Source organism: Alosa pseudoharengus, unplaced genomic scaffold (genome assembly GCF_046254945.1).
Source record: "Alosa pseudoharengus isolate Yale_2024_CS ecotype anadromous, Long Island Sound unplaced genomic scaffold, YU_APseudo_1.1 YU_APseudo_1.1_scf_18, whole genome shotgun sequence".
Classification (NCBI taxonomy): domain Eukaryota; kingdom Metazoa; phylum Chordata; class Actinopteri; order Clupeiformes; family Clupeidae; genus Alosa; species Alosa pseudoharengus.
Window position 1 is genome coordinate 17740104 of NW_027468650.1, and position 19684 is coordinate 17759787.

Below are 19684 nucleotides of genomic sequence, written 5' to 3' on the forward strand. Positions count from 1 at the left end.
TTGGGGTTGGTAAGGGGATGTTTAGGGTCTGTAAGCGGGGGTAAGTGAATGGGCTAGGGGCTGTTAGCAGGGGTAAGGGAATGGGATAGGGGCTAATAGCGGGGGTAAGTGAATGGGTTAGGGGCTATTAGCAGGGTTAAGGAAATTGGCTAGGGGCTGTTAGCTGGGGTAAGGGAATAAGTTAGAGGCTGTTAGTGGGGTAAGGGAATGTATTAGGGGCTGTTAGTGGTGGTTAGGGAATGGGTTAAGGGCTGTGAGGGAGAGAGGGATGGAGGAGGAGGAAGAGAGAAAAAGAAGGACAGAGGGAAAGGAAGGAAGGGGAAAGAGGAAGGGGAGGTAAAGAGCAGAGACAGAGGGGGAATGAGAAAGAGGGAGAGAAAGGGACAGAACGCAGTAGGAATGGTTAGAGGAGGAGAAAGAGAGAGCAATGAGGGAGCGAGGGGGAGAGAGAGGGAGAGAAGGGGATAAAGGGGCGAGGGGAAAGGAAAGAGCGGAGGGGAAGGAGTGAGAAAAAGAGAGAGAGTGTGAGAAAGAGAGAGAGGGATACGGGGTAAAGTGGAGAAGAGAGGGAGGAGTAGGGGACTGCTGAGGGGTTCCTTTTCAGAAGCTGCCATGGTGTTTTATTGAGTGCCCCCCCTCTCTCATTCTCTCTCTCCCTCACTCCCTCCTTCTCTGTCCCTCTCTCTGATACTGCAGACAGAATGCGGAGTCCCCCAGTAGGCCCCACGGCACAGCAGAGCCCCGCCTGACTGCCCGACCTATAAGAGTCCCTCATTAACGACCCCCACCACACAATACAGCTCAACAGGCCACTGCAATCCAATTACAAGCTCTCACACATGCAAAAACTCTGTTTTCTCTCTGCGATGTAGTGAAGCAAAGCAAAGGATTAAGAATGGACACAAAAAACATGACATGGCGTTATTGATTTCTGAAATATAAAGTGGACAGTTCAATGTTGTCATTCGGCCAACAGCTGACCGTACCATGAGAGTCCAGTAGGTAAGCCCTGATTTGGGAACTTTGGCCGGAGTAGTGAGATGTCACATTAAAGGCCCATGCACCAGCAGTGATCAACACGACACAATGCCAGAGTCTTACAGACAAACCCTAGGGCCAGATCAGGGCCATATCTGAGGCAGATGCGTGATGTCGTGAGCCGCACTCTGTGAGAGAGGACACTCTTCTCAGAAAAGACAAACAAACATTTAGGGGACATGCAAGAAAGGGGCGGGGGGGGGGGGCTCAGAGGGTGAAAATAGATGAGTAGTGTATCGAACACACAAAGCATGCGATGCACGCACGCGCACACACACACACACACACACACACACACACACACACACACACACACACACACACAAAGCACACATAAAGAGAGAGCTCACCCAAACACTCTCACACGCACACTGACACACACACAGCACACAAAGAGTACACACACAAAGAACTCACATGGATAAAGAGAACACACACATACACACACAGACACACACACACAAACACACAGTGCTGTTGTTGAGGAGAGGGGCTCTGGGAGGAGAGAGCTTGAGCGCACAGACGAGGCTCCGTCCTGCAGGAAGCAGTGAGTGTGTATTCTCAGGACGTGCCCGGAGTGGACAAACATGCACAGTGTGTGTGAGCTCAGCGCAGCCCTGCAGCCAAGATGAAGGCGGAGAGGGAGGCTTCCTCCAGGCTAACACACACTCCTGCCGTCTTACACACCCTCAGCTTGCTGCTTTTCTCCCTGGCAGGTAAGGAATCAGGGGAACCTTTCAGGCCTTTGGTGTCATTTCATGCAGAGGTTCACAAAATAAGAGGAGAAAGTTTGGACTGTAGATGCTGATGCTAGCATGTTGCTAAAGTTGCTATAAAGTTCAGTCTGTGTCAGCGAAGAACAGCAAAGAGTTTTTTCTCTTGTTTCTTCTCTTTCTTCCTTCGAACACTTAAAACATCATTTATTGTTTTTGAGCAAAGTGTGTACCAATGTAGTTTTAAGGTTTGAAAACATGTTTTTTAGTCTTTAGTTGTGTAGTGTTTGGAGACAGCACTTTGAGTGTCAGTATGGCAGAGGAAAAGAAATAATATTAAGTAATGTTCCTCAATACGAATGCATGTTAGTATTTATACCTGCTCTGGTCGTTAGCAATTAAACATCTACTGGATGCTGATCATCCATACACACACACACACACACACACACACACACACACAAGTGAGTTTTACATGGAGTCATAACAGTCCAAGGGTCAACCTAGGTTACGCTGGGGTCCAATAGAATAGATGACTTCAGTCTTGCCTTAAGTTCAGTTATGTTGATTCAGTGTTGTGAGGAATAAAACATATTTTGGAAATTGATCTTAATGCCTTAATTAAAATGAATGGACACCAGTTTTCTTTGTGAATGAATAATGTATCGTAAATAAATGAATGCTCTTCCTGAAAAGTATACACACCCCTATGTTAAATTCCCATGGGGCAGGAAGATTTGTTTTATTTTTAAAGGCCAGTTATTTCTAGCCTAATTGAGATGGGGTCTGGGAACTAGGCATTCATTTTCTCGTTGAATGCCCGTTTATTGGGCGCTACGAATGTCTATCAAATGCGTCTGTACGTAGCTCATAACGGCTTTGGTGTGTCGTCATCGTCTTGCTGCCCTCCCTCCGTTCTGTGATTGGTTCCTTCGTTGAGGTGAAAACGAAGTCCATAGAATCCAGGCTGCCTAGCAGCGTGAATAAAATCGTGTGCGCAAGGCAGCATGGGAAAACCATGGATCCAGGATACTATGCATCCTAATAAAGTTCCCACAATTAAAATAGCCCCAAATCATTACATACCCTTCACCATACCTAACATGGGGTACTTTCCATAAGATCATCTCTCAATGCAAATCAAACCAGCTATTAAAGGTGCTCTAAGCAATGCCACACGTTTTTTAGGCTAAAACATTTTATGTCACTTGCTGCAAACATCACCTAACCATCCGCTAGCTGTCTGTGTCCTGAATACACTGTAAAAAAAAACGTGATCTCTGTGGACAGCCCAGGCTCCAAAAACGACAACAAAAACAACCTGGGCAAACACCTAGCCCATAAAAAACATAACAAACTGTTCCAGCAAATCACAGACGTTTAGGAGAGTTTCAATTGCACGGGAGCAGCACGGGAGGGAGGGGGAGGAAGTAGCGAGCTAGCTCTCTGTTTTGTTTGAAAGTCAACATAAGTGACGTTACCCAGCATTGCTTAGAACACCTTTAAGCTAACTGAAATAAAACCACACCATTGTCACTGTATATGAAGTAGAATACGGTGCCTTTGATTGAGTTCAGTTGGTGATGACTGGAGGAAATTGGGTTGGCTGACCTGGTGGGAGACTGCTTCCTTATTGATTTCAAACATTTACATTTTTGTTGCATTTATGTTAAACTTGGCCATTTTAGGCTGGAATCATTGTAGTGGAAGTATTTTGATGATAAGACTTGGTTGCATTTTAAATATGTCCAGCTAATGTGGTTAGACAATGTTGATTAAGGTCAAAGCTTATAGGTCAAAGGTTATAGTTTGTCATGTTTTTAAATTGGCTGGGTAAGTAAGTCACTCTCATGCTGACTTATTGCATTTTCATTCATCATGTTTTTATTGAAAGTGATTTGCAGTGCAGTGCAGATGTACATGGTCATTTGCGACTCACTAAATCCCTCTGCCTTTCCAAGCATGTGGAATCAACGGTTATGTACACTCAAAAGGCCCACTCTACCTGTGTTTTGGTTTGTCCTTGCTGGGCTACGCTAGCAACATGGCGGCACAACATGACGGATTCCTTGGAAAGACCTGCTCTTTAAGTTGATATGAAGCACTCATTCTAAGCAGAGGAAAAAACGGTGGCTTGTATTTATAGGTTATTATACACTAATGAAAACACATTTGCAAAGACAGTTTTACAATGACACAAGTTTAGTGTCATTTTTCTACCTTAAGCCTCTAGAGCATGTTACACCTGAAGAGTAAAGACAGAATGTAGGTTACACGCTGAGGACACACGCAGAGAACACACACAGAAAAAATGCAGAATGCAAGTTAGACACCCAGAGTAACAGACATAAGTAAGGGATAATGTATAGAACGCCGGTCGTTATCAGAACATAAGTCCCAACAGGGCAAACAGGACCCCGATGCACCAGAGGAGGGGTCTTGCTTCATACTGAAGGGAATTATTTTCCGATAATGACCGACGTTCTATACATTATCCTGCTTATTACACGGCTACTCGCCAAAACAAAAAAATAAAAACTCCACACGATATGACTCTTTACATTTATTTGTTACCATTTCATTGTGGCTTTTGCATAAACAAATAGTTCACAACACACACTGAACTTGAATCAAACATTCTTTAGAACACAGCTGATAATCCATCTGCTTTCACTTTTGAATGAAGTTCCATTGCAAGAAGTAACCGGACTACTTGTGGAGTGATATGAAAGACGTGAATTTAGAAGCACAAAACTAATTTTCCTTGACAGCGGTAACGGTCTGTTATCGAGAAGTAGCAGACCACCGAATGTTGGGAAGGCCCATTCAAGTGAATGGAGCAGTCTGCAGCATTATGAAGAGCCGTGTAGTAATGCAGGTTACAAACGCAGAGTAACAGACGGAGAGTAATGCAGGTTACACATGCAGAGTAACACACTCAGAGAATGCAGGTTACACACACAGAGTAACACACTCAGAGTAACAGAATACAGGTTACACACGCAGATTAACACACTCAGAGTAACAGAATGCAGGTTACACACGCAGAGTAACACACTCAGAGTAACAGAATGCAGGTTACACACAGCAGAGTAACACACTCAGAGTAACAGAATGCAGGTTACACACGCAGAGTAACACACTCAGAGAATGCAGGTTACACACACAGAGTAACACACTCAGAGTAACAGAATGCAGGTTACACACGCAGAGTAACACACTCAGAGTAACAGAATGCAGGTCACATCCATAATTACCCACGCAGAATTAGGCCTACACGCAGAGTAACACAAAGACAGAATGGGTGAATCTCACGAAGCCTGTCAAACTGACATCAAAATATTATCTACCTCATTTGATTGATTTTTTAATTTAAGTGACTGAATAGAATGTTAACTTTTATTTTCTGATAAAAGTATTATAGTAAAACAATTTAATATAACTTTATTTCAATGTTATGGTAGCAAGATCCAGAATAATTATCATTACCGATATGGTAAATGACAAACGGAGACCATTAGTAAGAAAACTATTTTTTGATTTTTTTGAAGTACATTAAATGAACAGTACTGCACATCAAAATGTATATTTTATATATTTTAAATTCCAGTTTAAATGAATTAACTCTCATTACCGAAATACAATGTGTATTGTAGAGTTCAATTTTTCAAATAATCTCTTTGTTATAGATATATTTTGAACAAAACCCACTCGTGGGGCACAGTTAAGGAACATATTATAACAAAATGAAGAAATTTTTGTCTCTGAGAAACAACATCTTTACAATATCTATGCATTTTTATGCATTACGGTAATAAAAAGTCTGTTACGGAGGATGAGAATTTATGTTACGGTAATGAGAATGATTCATTTTACCAAATGAATTTCAGATACACACAGGAGAGGTGTTAAATTGCTAGTGTCACAGGAAGGGGATTTACCAGAGTGGCCGGTCAACAACCAAGACCTTTTACCATCCAAAAAATCACCAACAAAGCAACCTTTGTGGGCAAAAAACATCACCAAAAGAGTAGCTTTCGAGAGCATTTCACTGGGCTTACAAGCAGATACCTTCCGTCATCTGTGTTTTGTTGAATTAGAACCCATGACACCTCCAGAATGCTCAACAGTGGTGTCTGGCTTCCCAGTTCCACCCTCCTCCACACTCCTGATTGGTTACCAACAAATTCTTTGGGTATTCCTGTTCATTGCTGTGGCTGTTTATGATCCAATCAGCAACATAACCAGACAAACCTCAAGTCCTAGAGTGGGCACCAACAACTACCACTCTGGAAACACAGCAGCAAGATTTAACACATCTCAGAGTCAATTCAGGTTGCTATGAGAGCCTCAGTCATGGCCACTGAGTTCCTTTTTCAGCTCCTTTCAGAGACCATATTTGAATACTAAAATCTAACAGAAGTGTTGTGGTCGACTTACAAAGCCTCAAACACCTATCTTCACTGTGTGTGCCACCTTCCCTTACCTCTATAACCAGTTCTGCATACTTTAACTTTCAAAGGCTTTCTCCATCACATCATCAAAAGAGAATTAGCGCAATAAAGTAGACAATGTGCTTACTCAATTGGTCTCAAAGCAGTCAGATACACCTGTACATTTGCTAGGTTATATCCTTGTTATCCATTTTATCATTCAACTTGGCCTACGGGTACATGGAGCCGACGGATACATGGCCACAAGTACATTGGTCATGTCACCCACATAGGCTCAGATGGAAGGTATCTGAGTGCCCACATAGGCTCAGTAGGGCCACATAGGCTCAGATGGGAGGTATCTGAGTGCCATCCTGCACCTTTTACTGTACCTCCAACAACCAATTTGACAACCCATTATGGTGCCCTCATAATTACCTCCATTGCCATGGTGAAAACCAATGGTAGTTAAAAGAAATAAAAAGAAACCATGACATTACTGATTGACAAGAGATAGAAAAAAAAACACAAGCAACTGATTAAAACACTATCATTGGTCTTAATGCCTGTGTTGTGGTATGCCATGCAAGTAAACTTGGCACCAAAAAATGAGACAGAATCCACAGTCAAAAACACAGAGCCAGTACAGAGCAGACCAGACAATCGGGGCAAAATTATATCAAGGGACCGCACGAAACTGTAGATAAAACAGTAAAGTTAGTCAAAAATCCAAGAAGATTTAACATGAAATAGGTTACGCTTGAAAAAAAGATCATCTGGGGAGGACAAAGCGGAATCACAAAGCGGTATCACATCAACTGTTTTAACGCCTTTTAACAACGGGCTGAGAAACAAGTTAGTGGAGAGAACACTAGATGTCATAGGTGAACCTGACTAGTAGAGGGAACAGGTCATCTTATATCAAGATCATCACCACATCATTACCGCAACTCAGCTTCTCATTACCGTTATTACCCTTTAAAATGTGTGGTAATGAGAAATTGGAGTAACGGTAATGAGATGTCCTTGACTAAGTTGGCAAATAACACAAAATGCTAGCAAGCTATGTAACCTTAACCTTTACAAAATATTAAAGTCTTATATTGTCTTTATCATCATAAAATATAATTTCAAATATTTTTAAAAGCATTGAGTATCACAGCATATCGGTAATGATAATCAACAGTGTAACAGAATAAAGATTCCATGACATTTACACATATATCATGATGTGAGAGAAGAGAGAACAACTGAACTTGATTCCATTTTAAACCTTTTGTCCCAAGTGATGCATCATGGGTCTGCTTGTTAATTTAATGTAACAGTGTACTTTTTATAGGCAGGCAAGTCGCATTACGGTAATGAGGACCATTTAGTGTGGACACAATATTTTTACAATAAATGTAACCTTTCCTTTTGCAAAATATCATAAATATAAATATTAACCATAAATATAGACATTTTTACACAACTTTGCATAATCTTCTTCAATTTATGTAAAAAAAAAGGATTTTTCATGAAATTAAAACAAACAGTAGAATAATGGATCCGGACACATTTCGGTAATGAGAATTCACTGTGATTTTTGGTTAAATTGCTATGAAATAGTGTTATAATGATAGTAAAAACCATCTGTCCCTATAGTATTCTTTACTGTCTTTGTAGAAAATATCATAGTTACTATTAATAAAATATTGTTTTCGGAAAATAAAACCTGGACATGTTAACCACAGCTTCATGAGAATCACCCGAATGCAGGTTACACACGCAGAGTAACACACTCAGAGTAACAGAATGCAGGTTACACACGCAGAGTAACACACTCAGAGTAACAGAATGCAGGTTACACACAGCAGAGTAACACACTCAGAGTAACAGAATGCAGGTTACACACGCAGAGTAAAGACAGAATGCAGGTTACACACGCAGAGTAACACACTCAGAGTAACAGAATGCAGGTTACACACGCAGAGTAAAGGCAGAGATCCACCCCCATCCCCCCTACCCCCCCACCTCTGCCAGTGATGGCTGTGGTCATTGTCCCGAAGGCCTGATTAGAGGAGCACAGGGACCAGTGTGTCCTGCCTGTCCGTCCACAAAGAATGTGTCTGTGGTCAGCCTGGCGCACTGGAGGAAATCAGGCCCACAATTGCCGCCTTTGTCTGCTCATCCTGGCAACAGCTGACGAGCGCCAGCGCCAACCAGCCATGCCGACTCGCTCGCTCACTCGCACCGTAACAGCCAGCCTTGGTGGCCGCCTGGGCCACACTCTCTGGCTGAGAGCACACTCAAAACAGGGTTTTCACTAGGGGTTGCAGGCTCGCTGTTGGACAGGAATCTTAGAACATTCTAGTCTTCATGCTCAAATAATTTCCTGTGACTTTGATGTGTGCTTCTGTCATGTTGCTAGGTGCCATATATCAGACCAATGAATGTGGAACCATGAGGTTTTCATATGTCCTCCAAAACCCCAAAAAGCTAGATTCAAACTAACAACCTGTAGTTTGGTTCTAGGATACTGACAGTTTCACAGACAAGGGCCAAGTTTCAGGTAATTACATCAATTTTACCAAAGAAAATCCAAAATATTTTCAAATAGACTGATTTAACTGGCTACCTTGGCTTGGCTCACTAAATGTACATATAAATTTATACCCCCAGAGGATAGCCTGACGAGCCAGACCCACATCAACATGTGGGAACTCACCTTTGGCAGTGCTCAATCCGAGGGGCAAGATAAACGGTTGTCTTTCAAATTCCCTCTGCATGCAATAGGATAGCGCTACCCATGAGTCCATTGCGTTTTCCCACGAAAATGATGCAGGCCCACATGCTAACATACCATATAAATTTCGTCATCCTCGGTGCCACGGTTCAGTTAGTTATTTAGGAAAAAACCCTCCTTATTTAGGTTGGGGGGGGGGGGGGGGGTGCCCTGGTTTTCATGTGCCCTGGTGCCTTGATTCCCGGGACACAGAAACAAAACTTTGATAATCTTGGTGCATAATAATCTTTGTATGGATGGCAATAGAAACATTTGAATGATTCTATTTGTGCTGTTTTGTGTGAGTATGTTTCTGTGAGTGTGTGTATGTGTGTGTAAGTGTGTGTGTGTGTGTGTGTGTGTGTGTGTGTGTGTGTGTGTGTGTTGAGGTGGTGTGGAAGGTGTGAATCAGCCAGTCACTAGCCTACATAAGACCACAGAGACAACAAAATAATCTTTCATGGATAGATAGATAGATAGATAGATAGATAGATACATAGATGGCTAGTCTGTCAACTTTTAAATTATCATTCTGTGTTTGTGTGTGTGTGTGTGTGTGTGTGTTGAGGTGGTGTGGAGGGTGTGAACATCACCAGCCAGTTGCCTGTGGTGCGGGGGGTGCTGGGGGGGTCGGCCCTGCTCTCTGTCAGCTACACCAGCTCCAGCTCTGACCGGCCAGTCATCAAGTGGCAGCTCAAGCGGGACAAGCCCATCACCGTGGTCCAGTCCATCGGCACCGACGTCATCGGCAGCCTGCGGGCGGAGTACCGCGACCGGATTCAGGTGTTTGAGAACGGGTCGCTGCAGGTACACAACCTACAACAGTCAGACGAGGGGGCGTACGAGGTGGAGATCTCCATCACTGATGACACCTTCACCGGGGAGAAACATATCAACCTTACTGTGGACGGTAACATTAACATATTACATCAACAGTGGACGGTAATATTAGCTGAGGGCATCAACTTCATTCTGGACACTAACATTACCTTACTGCATCAACCTCACAGTTGACGGCAACATTAGCTTATCAGTAATAACCTCAGTGTTGATGCTAAGATTTATTATCCAAACTTAGCTCAGCCTCATTTCACCAACAGCACTGGGGACACTAGCATTAGCTCACTGCACCAACCTCACAGTGGTCAAATTGCTCACTACATTGAAGCAACAATAAGGAGTGTGGTTTAGACTAGCATCTAGCATGCTAACAAAACTAGTTACCAATAAAAAATAAAAAAACTTTTTTTAACAGTGGTAAAATTCTGCTTTCCCTCCTTAATTTCACAGTGGGCAGTAATATTATCTCACCACATCAACTTCAACTCGTTTGTTTCTTTCATAGTTTTATGCCTGTAAGTGTTTGTCCCGTTGCCTTTTGTGAAGAGTGTGACCGCTGCATGTCTGCCTGCAGTGCCGGTGTCCCGGCCGTACGTGCACATGGTGGCCTCGTCCGTTCTGGAGCTGAGTGAGCTCTTCACCCTCAACTGCTCCCACCAGACCGGCACCAAAGCCTCTTACAGCTGGACCAAGGGCGGCAAGTCACTGGCCAATGACACGCGTCTGCTCCTGTCACATGACCAGCGGCTGCTGACCATCATGCGAGTGCTGATGTCCGATGACGACGTGTACAGCTGCAATGTGGAGAACCCAATCAGCACCATGAGGAGCGCACCTGTGAGACTTACTGTCTACCGTATGTACACACACACACACACACACTGCATTACTCACTCACACACACACACACACACACACACTGCATTACTCACTCACACACACACACACACACACACACACACACACACACACTGCATTACTCATACACACATACACACACACACAATTTATTACTTATACACACACGCTGTATTACTCACACACACACACACACACACACACACACACACACACACACACACACACACACACACACATATCCACCATCCTGTGTGTATATATCTACATTTCCTTCAGGATCATTAAAGTATTTTGTCTGTCTGTCTAACTGTCTGTATTTCTTTATTCATATGTTTAGTGCACTGTAGTGAGTGGATTAATGTGTGTGTGTGTGTGTGTGTGTGTGTGTGTGTGTGTGTGTGTGTGTGTGTGAGAGAGAGAGAGAGAGAGAGAAAGGTGTTCTTTGCTTTCTAGCCACTCTGCCCTTTAAGAACGTTTCATAGCAACCCTACTTTCATTTCAACCCTCTCACACCACAAACTCTTTTCATTGAAACCCTAATTGACATCCACACACACACACACACACACACACACACACACACACATACACACACACACACACACACACTTTCTTTTCACTACAGACCTCGCTTACACACTTTCGTTTTATTCTGACATCCACAGTCCATCCACTAAAACCATCCCCACACCTAGACACACACATACAATTCTTTTTCAGCAAATGTACTCCTCCAAAAGACACACACACACACACAGTCCTTCAGTGTACTGGCCCCAAAGCCTCATATTTTTTCATATGTTTCATCACTCATCAGTTGTTTCATGTGTTGTTTCAAACATTGTTATAACCTGCATATAACCCAGCATAAATGGTTCCACTACAGACCTGTGTGTGTGGCCAGGTCATGTTCAATTCAAACTGGCCTGGTTCATTACAAACTCAGTACCGTCACTTTCTTTGGCCTCTAGTGCAGTCTCAAACTGTGCTGTTTCTCTGATGTGGTCCCAAACTGCCGTTTCTCCTTGGCAGGTCGCAGTTCGCTATACATCATTCTGTCCACCGGGGGCATTTTCCTGCTCATCACCCTGGTGACTGTGTGTGCCTGCTGGAAGCCTTCCAAAAAGTAAGACTGCTGACAGTATTCAAAGCTACACACACACACACACACACACACACACACACACACACACACACACACACACACCATTAACAATCACAACATATATCACACACACTTACACGTACACACACCAGACAGACTTTTCCAGGATTGGACAGAACACCAGTTCTTATTATTGGAGAAGGTCACCATGAACATTCATTAGAGACCAGAAAGCTACAGGCTCCACCTCCCATAGCACTTTGCCCTACTGTTTAAATGAGCTATATGAAGGTTTTTAGTCTACAACAGCTTACAATGACCACTTATCATGTTGTTTAAAGGTGTTAGTTTTTTAGTCTGATACATCCAACAATGGCAAGTGTTTAAATGAGCTATGTGGAGTTTTTTAGTCTAAAACAGTCTACAGTAATCTCTTTCCTGGGTGTTTAAAGGATGTGGAGTTGATTTAGTCTAAAACCTCCACAAAATGAGTTAGAAATAGAGACAGTATTTGAAGAAACAACACATATGGTTGTCCAGATATCGTCGGCCCAGCTCTCTCTTAATACCACGTGGCATTTAATACAATGCAAGTCAATGGAAGAGTGCTCTGGGGTCCTTTAAAGGGTTTTAACTAGCAAACTTTGTTGTAGCAAAAGTCTGTCTGTGTCGCAGGCAAAAGATTCAATTTGGGGAAATGAAAAAGAGTCTTCTAGATTCTAGAGCCGACTGGAAATGTTTGAAATTCACATACAACTTTTTTTTTAATTAGTTTCAATAAGTTTATTTTATGGGTTTTGACTTTATTCGTGTAGGACAGTGAAGTGCGACAGGAAGTGAGTGGGAGAGAGAGATAGGGTGGAATCAGGAAAGGACCCGGGGTAGGATACGATGTGCGAGAGCTTGGTGCATTGTATTGTGTTTCCATCATAGTTTCCCATTAAAGTTTACATTTTTATCACAGTCCATTCCTTCATTAGGTGTCCTTTTTAAATTTGATTTCCATTGAGGATGTTACTGCACGCAGACTGGCATTTTCTTTTGCCAAATTTGTATTAAACAAGATCATTGTAAGCTCTATAAATCACCTGTTTCTGCTCTTGAGAGCCAGCGGCATGATTTTCTCTCTGAGTTGCGCTGCTCTCCTGATCTCACAGAAAGAAGAAGCAGAGGAGGCTAAGACAGGCTGCTGAAGAGAGGATCAGTAATCACGAAGGTGAGACAATACTACACACACACACACACACACACACACACACACACACACACACACACACACACACACACACACACACACATGGAGGGAGAGAGGAAGCAAAGGCAGGCTGCACACTACTCCAAACACACACACACACACAAATACTTCACACATACACACACACACAGACAAAAGAGGCAAAGGCAGGCTACACACTACTCTACACACACAAACACACACACACACATACACACACACATACACACACACAGTGATGCAGCCAACATACGAGCCCCAGCGTAAGATGAACTTCCCTGTCTAAAGTCTTCTACTTTGCAGTGGACGTAGTGCCCAGGAGGAGTGAGAGGCGGAAGCCCATGGCCCTGTACGTCCTCAACGAGTCGGTGAGTTACAGGTTCTTATCACCAAAATAATATATTCCTTGTATGTGTCATCACCAAAATAACATATCCAATCATAAAGCCTTATATGTCGTTGTGACCAGAATGTGACCAGAATAACATCTATTCATAAAGCCTTGTATGTGTCCACCAAAATAACATATCCAATCATAAAGCCTTATATGTGTCGTGACCAGAATAACATCTATTCATAAAGCCTTGTACTGTATGTGTCATCACCAAAATAACATATCCAATCATAAAGCCTTATACTGTATGTGTCGTTGTGACCAGAATAACATCTATTCATAAAGCTTTGTATGTGTCATCACCAAAATAATTTTTACTATAACATGCTGTACCTCTCTCCACCTTAACATCAGTCTGGTTACTAGAAAGATGTTGTCTGTTCACCATAATGGGTTTAATCCATCAAGCCTCTGCACTGTTGAAAATTAGGTTAAACAGATAGGTGTGCACAAATGCACACACTCTCACACACACACACACACACACACACACACACACACACACACACACACACACACACACACACACACACACATACACACACACACACCTATATGCAGGTGTACATAATATACATGTACATATACATACACACAGATAGACACACAGACAGACAGACAGACAGACACACACACACACACACACACACACACACACACACACACACACACCTCTATGCAGGTGCATACACACAAACATACATGTACACATACTGTATATATCCACATACACACACATAAATATTTTAACTGTTCTCTAGTAACAAAGTATTGTCTGTTTTTGTGTATTCTCCCACCTCAGTTCTAAATGTCATTTCCTGTGTAGGAGTATGCTGAGGATGAGCTGGACACCAGCTGTGGCGTTCACCCCTGCGACCCCTCCAGTCTCCCTGGTTACCACGGCACCCTCTCTTCCGCCTCTCAGGTTCCCGACTCCTTGCCCCAGTCCACCAGGAAGTACCCCCGCACCCCTGTGCCCTCTCCCTCCCCTCCCCCCCACAGCAACCCCCCCTCTGCTCCCGGCTCGCCCCCCCAGCTCAGAGGAACGGGGCACAAGTTGCGCTCCCCTGTGGTTACCCCCCCGCCCCCTAACACCGAGGAGCCCCCCCTTACTACCCCGGACACAACCACTCATAACCACCTATGAGCAGGAGTATGCAACTCACACATACATATAAACACATACATACACCTACACATACACACAGACACATACATAAAAACTGGGGTCAAAATTAGCACCTGCCAAGCGCATGGCCAGAGAATAATAGCAGCTCCTCCACCACTTTGGCGTGTGAAATACATCTGTTCATCTAGCGGTATCGCTATGCTGTGATTTTTGCTGCTACCCTTAAGAAGCTGCCACTATGCTTTCGTGAACTACCACTCCACTTATTTCAGTGTTGTACCACAGACTGTGAAAGCCTAACCTAGCAAGATTTGTGAATATGTGTCAACTACGCAGCCTAACTTTAAAGGTGCAGTCAGGGATTTTACACAATTTTAAGCCCATAACATTTTTTTTTTTGTCACATTCAGCAATCATCTCCTTACGACCGCTGGCTGGCTGCCCATTCCGTGAGCAGGCCCGAACTGGGGGGAAAAAATGGTCTCTTTAGACAGCCAGGCTCCGAAAACTGGAAACAAACAATGCGGGGGCAGCCTGTCGACCAAACAAAACGAAAACCCTGCGTGGAATTTCTCTGAATTCTGAATGTAGCCTTTTTTTTTGGCGGGGGTGGGGGGGTCATATAAATAAATAAACACAAACAAATGCTACTTTCTACGAAATCCCTGACTGCACAAATGGTTTTCTGTTAAATCTAGAGCTCACCTCTATGGCACTACTAGCCTAGAAATCTAGGCGCACCCTAGCGGCAGAAAATGTAATTTGAACCCAGGGTAGTCTAGCAACTCTCCATTGGCACCACACCATTTGGATTTGATTATGGGGTGTCTTTCAACCTTACCTGGAAGCCAGCCCAAATTTCCTCCAGGGTAAAATGTGCTACCTTACCCCGAATTTTTCCCAGGTAAACTGTCCAGACCACTGGTGTCGAGGAAAGGCAAACAACTCCATGGAGGGAAATCTAATTTCTATAGCGTGATTACTGTGTTAGCGAGAAATATGTTAGCCATTGATTATTGTCAGACATTCATCAGTGTAGGACACTCAAGGAATTTATCAAACACTAGGAACTTAGTATAGGGGCTAATCCTCTTCTCTTCAACTGCAGATGAGTAACAGACACAAGACAGCTTCAGTTCAAGGAGCTGAAGCTTTATTTGGCAACCAACAGTTCAAACTATGCAACTACAAGTCTGCTTGCTCTGCTTTGGTTTAAATGTCCCCCTTCCAGCTTCTAATGCATCTGCATTTTCACTTGCCTCCACTCACAAATCTTACAGAACTGTTATTAAAGGAGCCACACCACTTTCATAACAAAACTCTGAATGTTAACTTGTTGACTTTCAGTTTTGTTGCTTCTGTGCCATGGAATATATGCTTACAATCAGTTCTGTCCATCATTGGTGGTAAGCTTAGGTAAAATGACTATTTAAAATGGAGATATCTTATATATTTTCATACCAAAGTCATATTTTGTGAGACACTAGACATAAAAATAGATTCAATTTCATCTTGCAAAATTGTGAAACATTCTCTCCAGATAAGGCCCTATCTAACACCACCACGCTGAGATGTCCTCTAAGCCATTTTTTTTTTTTTTGTGGGGGGGGGGGACTCAAATAGTTATGAAAAGTATTATTTAATAGAAAATAATGCCTGTATGGTACGATTTTCCATCTACCAGCCACATTGGTTGGTAGGCCAAAAAATTTGACCCCTGCATACTTACAGGAATAGAATTATTCATACCCCTGGAAAATATTGATTTAATGTTGATTTTCTCTTGACCAATATGTTTTTTCTGACTGAAAATTATACTGGCACATGGCTAAAAGTTGTAAGATAATGTGGTAGGAAGTGGAATCAAAAAAGAAGCCTTCTGAAAGTAAATGGTAAAATTGAAACAAGGGGCTACATTAAGATTTTTGGAGGAAAAGATCAGGCAGTCTGCCGAGAGACCTGCCCCAATAGGCAGCACTGGACCATTAAACTACACAATAATCCATCCAAAACAGTCAAACAATGCAAGAAATGGTTAACAGAGAACAATATCAACATTTTAGAGTGGCCCAGTCAGAGTCCAGACCTCAGTCCGTCAACAAAGTGAGCACAAGGCCAGAGTGATGGCAAATAATCGTTCCTGCCTCAAAACCTGGATTGCTGCTAAAAAAAGTGCAGTCTAGAATCATTGTGGAGACATGGAGAGGCTTGGTAGGTATTATAAGAACCATTTTGAGAGCTGTGAATGCAAATAGATATTTTTCCATTTTTATGAATCATTTTGTATGGTATTTTTCATAAAAATGTTTAAAAAGATGAAAACACTTGTTTTGATTTTATGTTTCTCCCACATTGTCTTACAACCTTTTGACATGCGGCAGTATCATTTTCAGTCAGAACAAACATATTGGTCAAGAGAAAATGGACTTTGTTGTTGAAATAAATTTAATGTAAACCATGTGTCAGATGAGTAAACTTCCCTCCCTGACATTTTAAAACATGTCCTAACATGAAATACTAGTACCCATAGCTCTTACTCTCCTTGCTGGATTAGAAGTGCACATTCTAGTGGATTAGAATGTGCTGTCAGACATTGCTTCTCATCATGTAGGTTGCATGCACATGCACACACAAACATACACACACACACACACACACACACACACAGGGTTACACATGCACCAAATTAGATGAGGCTCTGCATGGGTGTTTTCCAGAGGAGCCTAAGGTTCCCTGTAAGGCCAAGAAACTCAGTACAGTGTGTATATTTGTAAAATTGAAATGCTTGTAAGTGTGCTTGTAGTGCTGTTTTTCATTTCCTGGGAATAAGGTTCCTCTGAAATGTTTATTAATGTTTAAACAAATTTAATTTCACCTGCAGGTTGGAGTGCATCATTTAAAAAAAAAAAAATGCAGCTCATGCAGTGTAATGCCCTTTTGACACACCAATGGAATGACCCATGTTGGAGTTGTGCAGATAGAGGTCATGCCCCTGTAACTTGTGAAATGGATTGACATGAGATTTGTAAAAAGTTGATGTCTGAGCCCTTCCTGATTTTAAGTGTACATACTGTACCTAGTCTGTAAATATGCATTTGTGGAATAATGTCTCCTCATGTCCTCTTCTTAGAAGCATTTTCTTTAGATCTCAGGTTCTCTTTACACTGTTTCACTTTCTAATGATGTAGAAAAAATAGAGAATGAGAGACCAATATTTACATTAAAACAGATTTGTCCATATTTGTTATGAGTGTGTGTTATGTGTTAAGTTCTCACAAGCAGTAATGTTTGTTTCCATTAATGGTTACTGCTGTCCCTCTGTAAGTCTTGATGGCTGCTGATCCAACATCAAATGTTGCAGCATTACAACTGAGTGAAATTATAGCACCTTTTTTGTGGTGCCAACAGTCTTACATACTATGACCTTTGTCATTTTGAACACCCAGACAAACATGGGAGCAGATTCGAATTTGCTCGGCAGGTCCATCTGGTAACAATCGTTGTTGGTGCTTTGTTTTATCTGTAGCGTTAATTTTTAACGTGTTAATTTTGCTGTGATTAATTAATGAATGTGCTATTTTGACAGTCCTAGTATTAATACATTAGCAATGGTACGCAAGCAAAACACACACACACACACACACACTGTTATGGCCCCCAAAGTTCCTTATGATTTACCGTAATGATTTTTGGCACACCCTGCTGGCTGTGAGTGGTAGGGGTACTGTTACTGTACCTGCCATTTTTGGTGTTTGCTCAGAGACTTTCTAATGAGACACAACACTCCAAAAATCCTCCATAGAAATGCATGGGGTTAGTTTGAAACGCCAATATGGCCGTTTCCTACACATATCCCACCCCTTCCTCGGCAAAACGTCGACATGTGAATACAATGAGCCAATCATGTGGTGTGATGTGAATACATTGAGCCAATCAAATGGTGTGTTGTGAAGACATCGTGCCAATCATGTGTTGTGAACTCACAGCTGGAGCAAGGTTGGTGTTGTGAAGCCTTGCGCATGCGCATTTCTGCCGAATAGGATGCCCAATGAGAGCGTTGCAATATGGCCACTGAGTAGAGGGACTTGCCTAAAAGGCCTTTGGTTTGCTCCCTAACCGATCCAATTAGCCAGGATGCGATGATGCACCTGGCCAGCCTCTTCAAAAGGCACATTCTGGACCTGGTCTGCAGAGCATTTTTTTGGGGTTCTTCCTGCTGGTTGCTACCACCTCGTCGTCTCCAGTTTTTCAACGCCTTTGAGCATTTTCATCGGCTTTCAAGCCTGCTTTTTGCCCTTTTTAGGGAACTCAAATAAATACCCCTGTTGAGCCTTAAACCTGGTTGTGTTTTCCGATTTATGTGACTGTTTTCCCTGGGAAACCGTAACACACACACACACACACACACTCAGAGAGAGAGATTCACAAATTCAACAGAATATTATAGTCAGTTTCCTTGAGTAATTTCGTTACATTTTGTGGGGAAATTATAAAAACTATGTATTTTTGGAAACCTTACAGGATGAGGAATCAGAAAATCTTTGATTCCAAATTTTCCAGGGTCAATATGGTGGCCATCTTGGATTTTCAAATGAGCTGGGGGCCACTTCTGCCAATGTCATCTGATTGGAGGGCCACGTCAGTATTAAAGAATAGGTGAATAACATAGCCTACCTAAGACTTCATCACACGTGAACGTTTTTCAAGATTTGGTGTAGGCCTATTTCTGCTTCAATTTGTGCAAAACTATGGCCTGCATGCTTCCGCGTCATTACAAATGCACGTCTTTGTGTTTCTCGCGTGTAATACAAGTATTTCCTGAAAACTTTGTGCAGCGATTTTGTGTTTGAATCAAGCTCTGGGTGTGTAGCAAATAGTGGAGGAGAGTACAAATGAGATTTGTCACCGTACTTTGATCTATCATCTATTTTAATCAGTATCGTTGTTTGTCGCAATTAAAAATACCCTCAAGGGCCGGACTATATTATTATTTTGACATACGTCGCGGGCCGGACCGGGCCGGGAGTTTCTCAATCTCACAGTCAAATTTCCAGCAGTCAAATTGTCATGTTGGGTGACAAGAAATCCAATGGTACTAATGTCAAATAGATGTAGTTGATCACCCAATGACCCATGATTGCTGGTAGGGGGAAATTAAGATGCCCCCCCGCCC

The 19684-nt window shown here is 42.5% G+C and overlaps 1 protein-coding gene across 1 annotated transcript; it reads left to right on the forward strand.

The window, feature by feature from the left end:
- The first annotated feature begins 1666 nt into the window (after nucleotides 1-1666).
- On the forward strand, nucleotides 1667-14529 carry hepacama (hepatic and glial cell adhesion molecule a). Its single transcript, XM_076291128.1, has 8 exons — nucleotides 1667-1754; nucleotides 7183-7190; nucleotides 9528-9858; nucleotides 10363-10644; nucleotides 11682-11775; nucleotides 12912-12970; nucleotides 13277-13356; nucleotides 14209-14529. Exons 1-8 carry the CDS (start codon nucleotides 1667-1669, stop codon nucleotides 14527-14529), a joined length of 1263 nt encoding a protein of 420 aa, XP_076147243.1.
- The last annotated feature ends 5155 nt before the right edge of the window (nucleotides 14530-19684 follow it).

Coding starts and splice junctions, on each gene's coding strand:
- hepacama (XM_076291128.1), top strand. CDS start 1,667: ATGAAGGCGGAGAGGGAGGCTTCCTCCAGGCTAACACACACTCCTGCC. Junction 10,645..11,681: donor TGTGAGACTTACTGTCTACC/GTATGTACACAC, acceptor TCTCCTTGGCAG/GTCGCAGTTCGCTATACATC. Junction 12,971..13,276: donor GAGGATCAGTAATCACGAAG/GTGAGACAATAC, acceptor CCCTGTCTAAAG/TCTTCTACTTTGCAGTGGAC.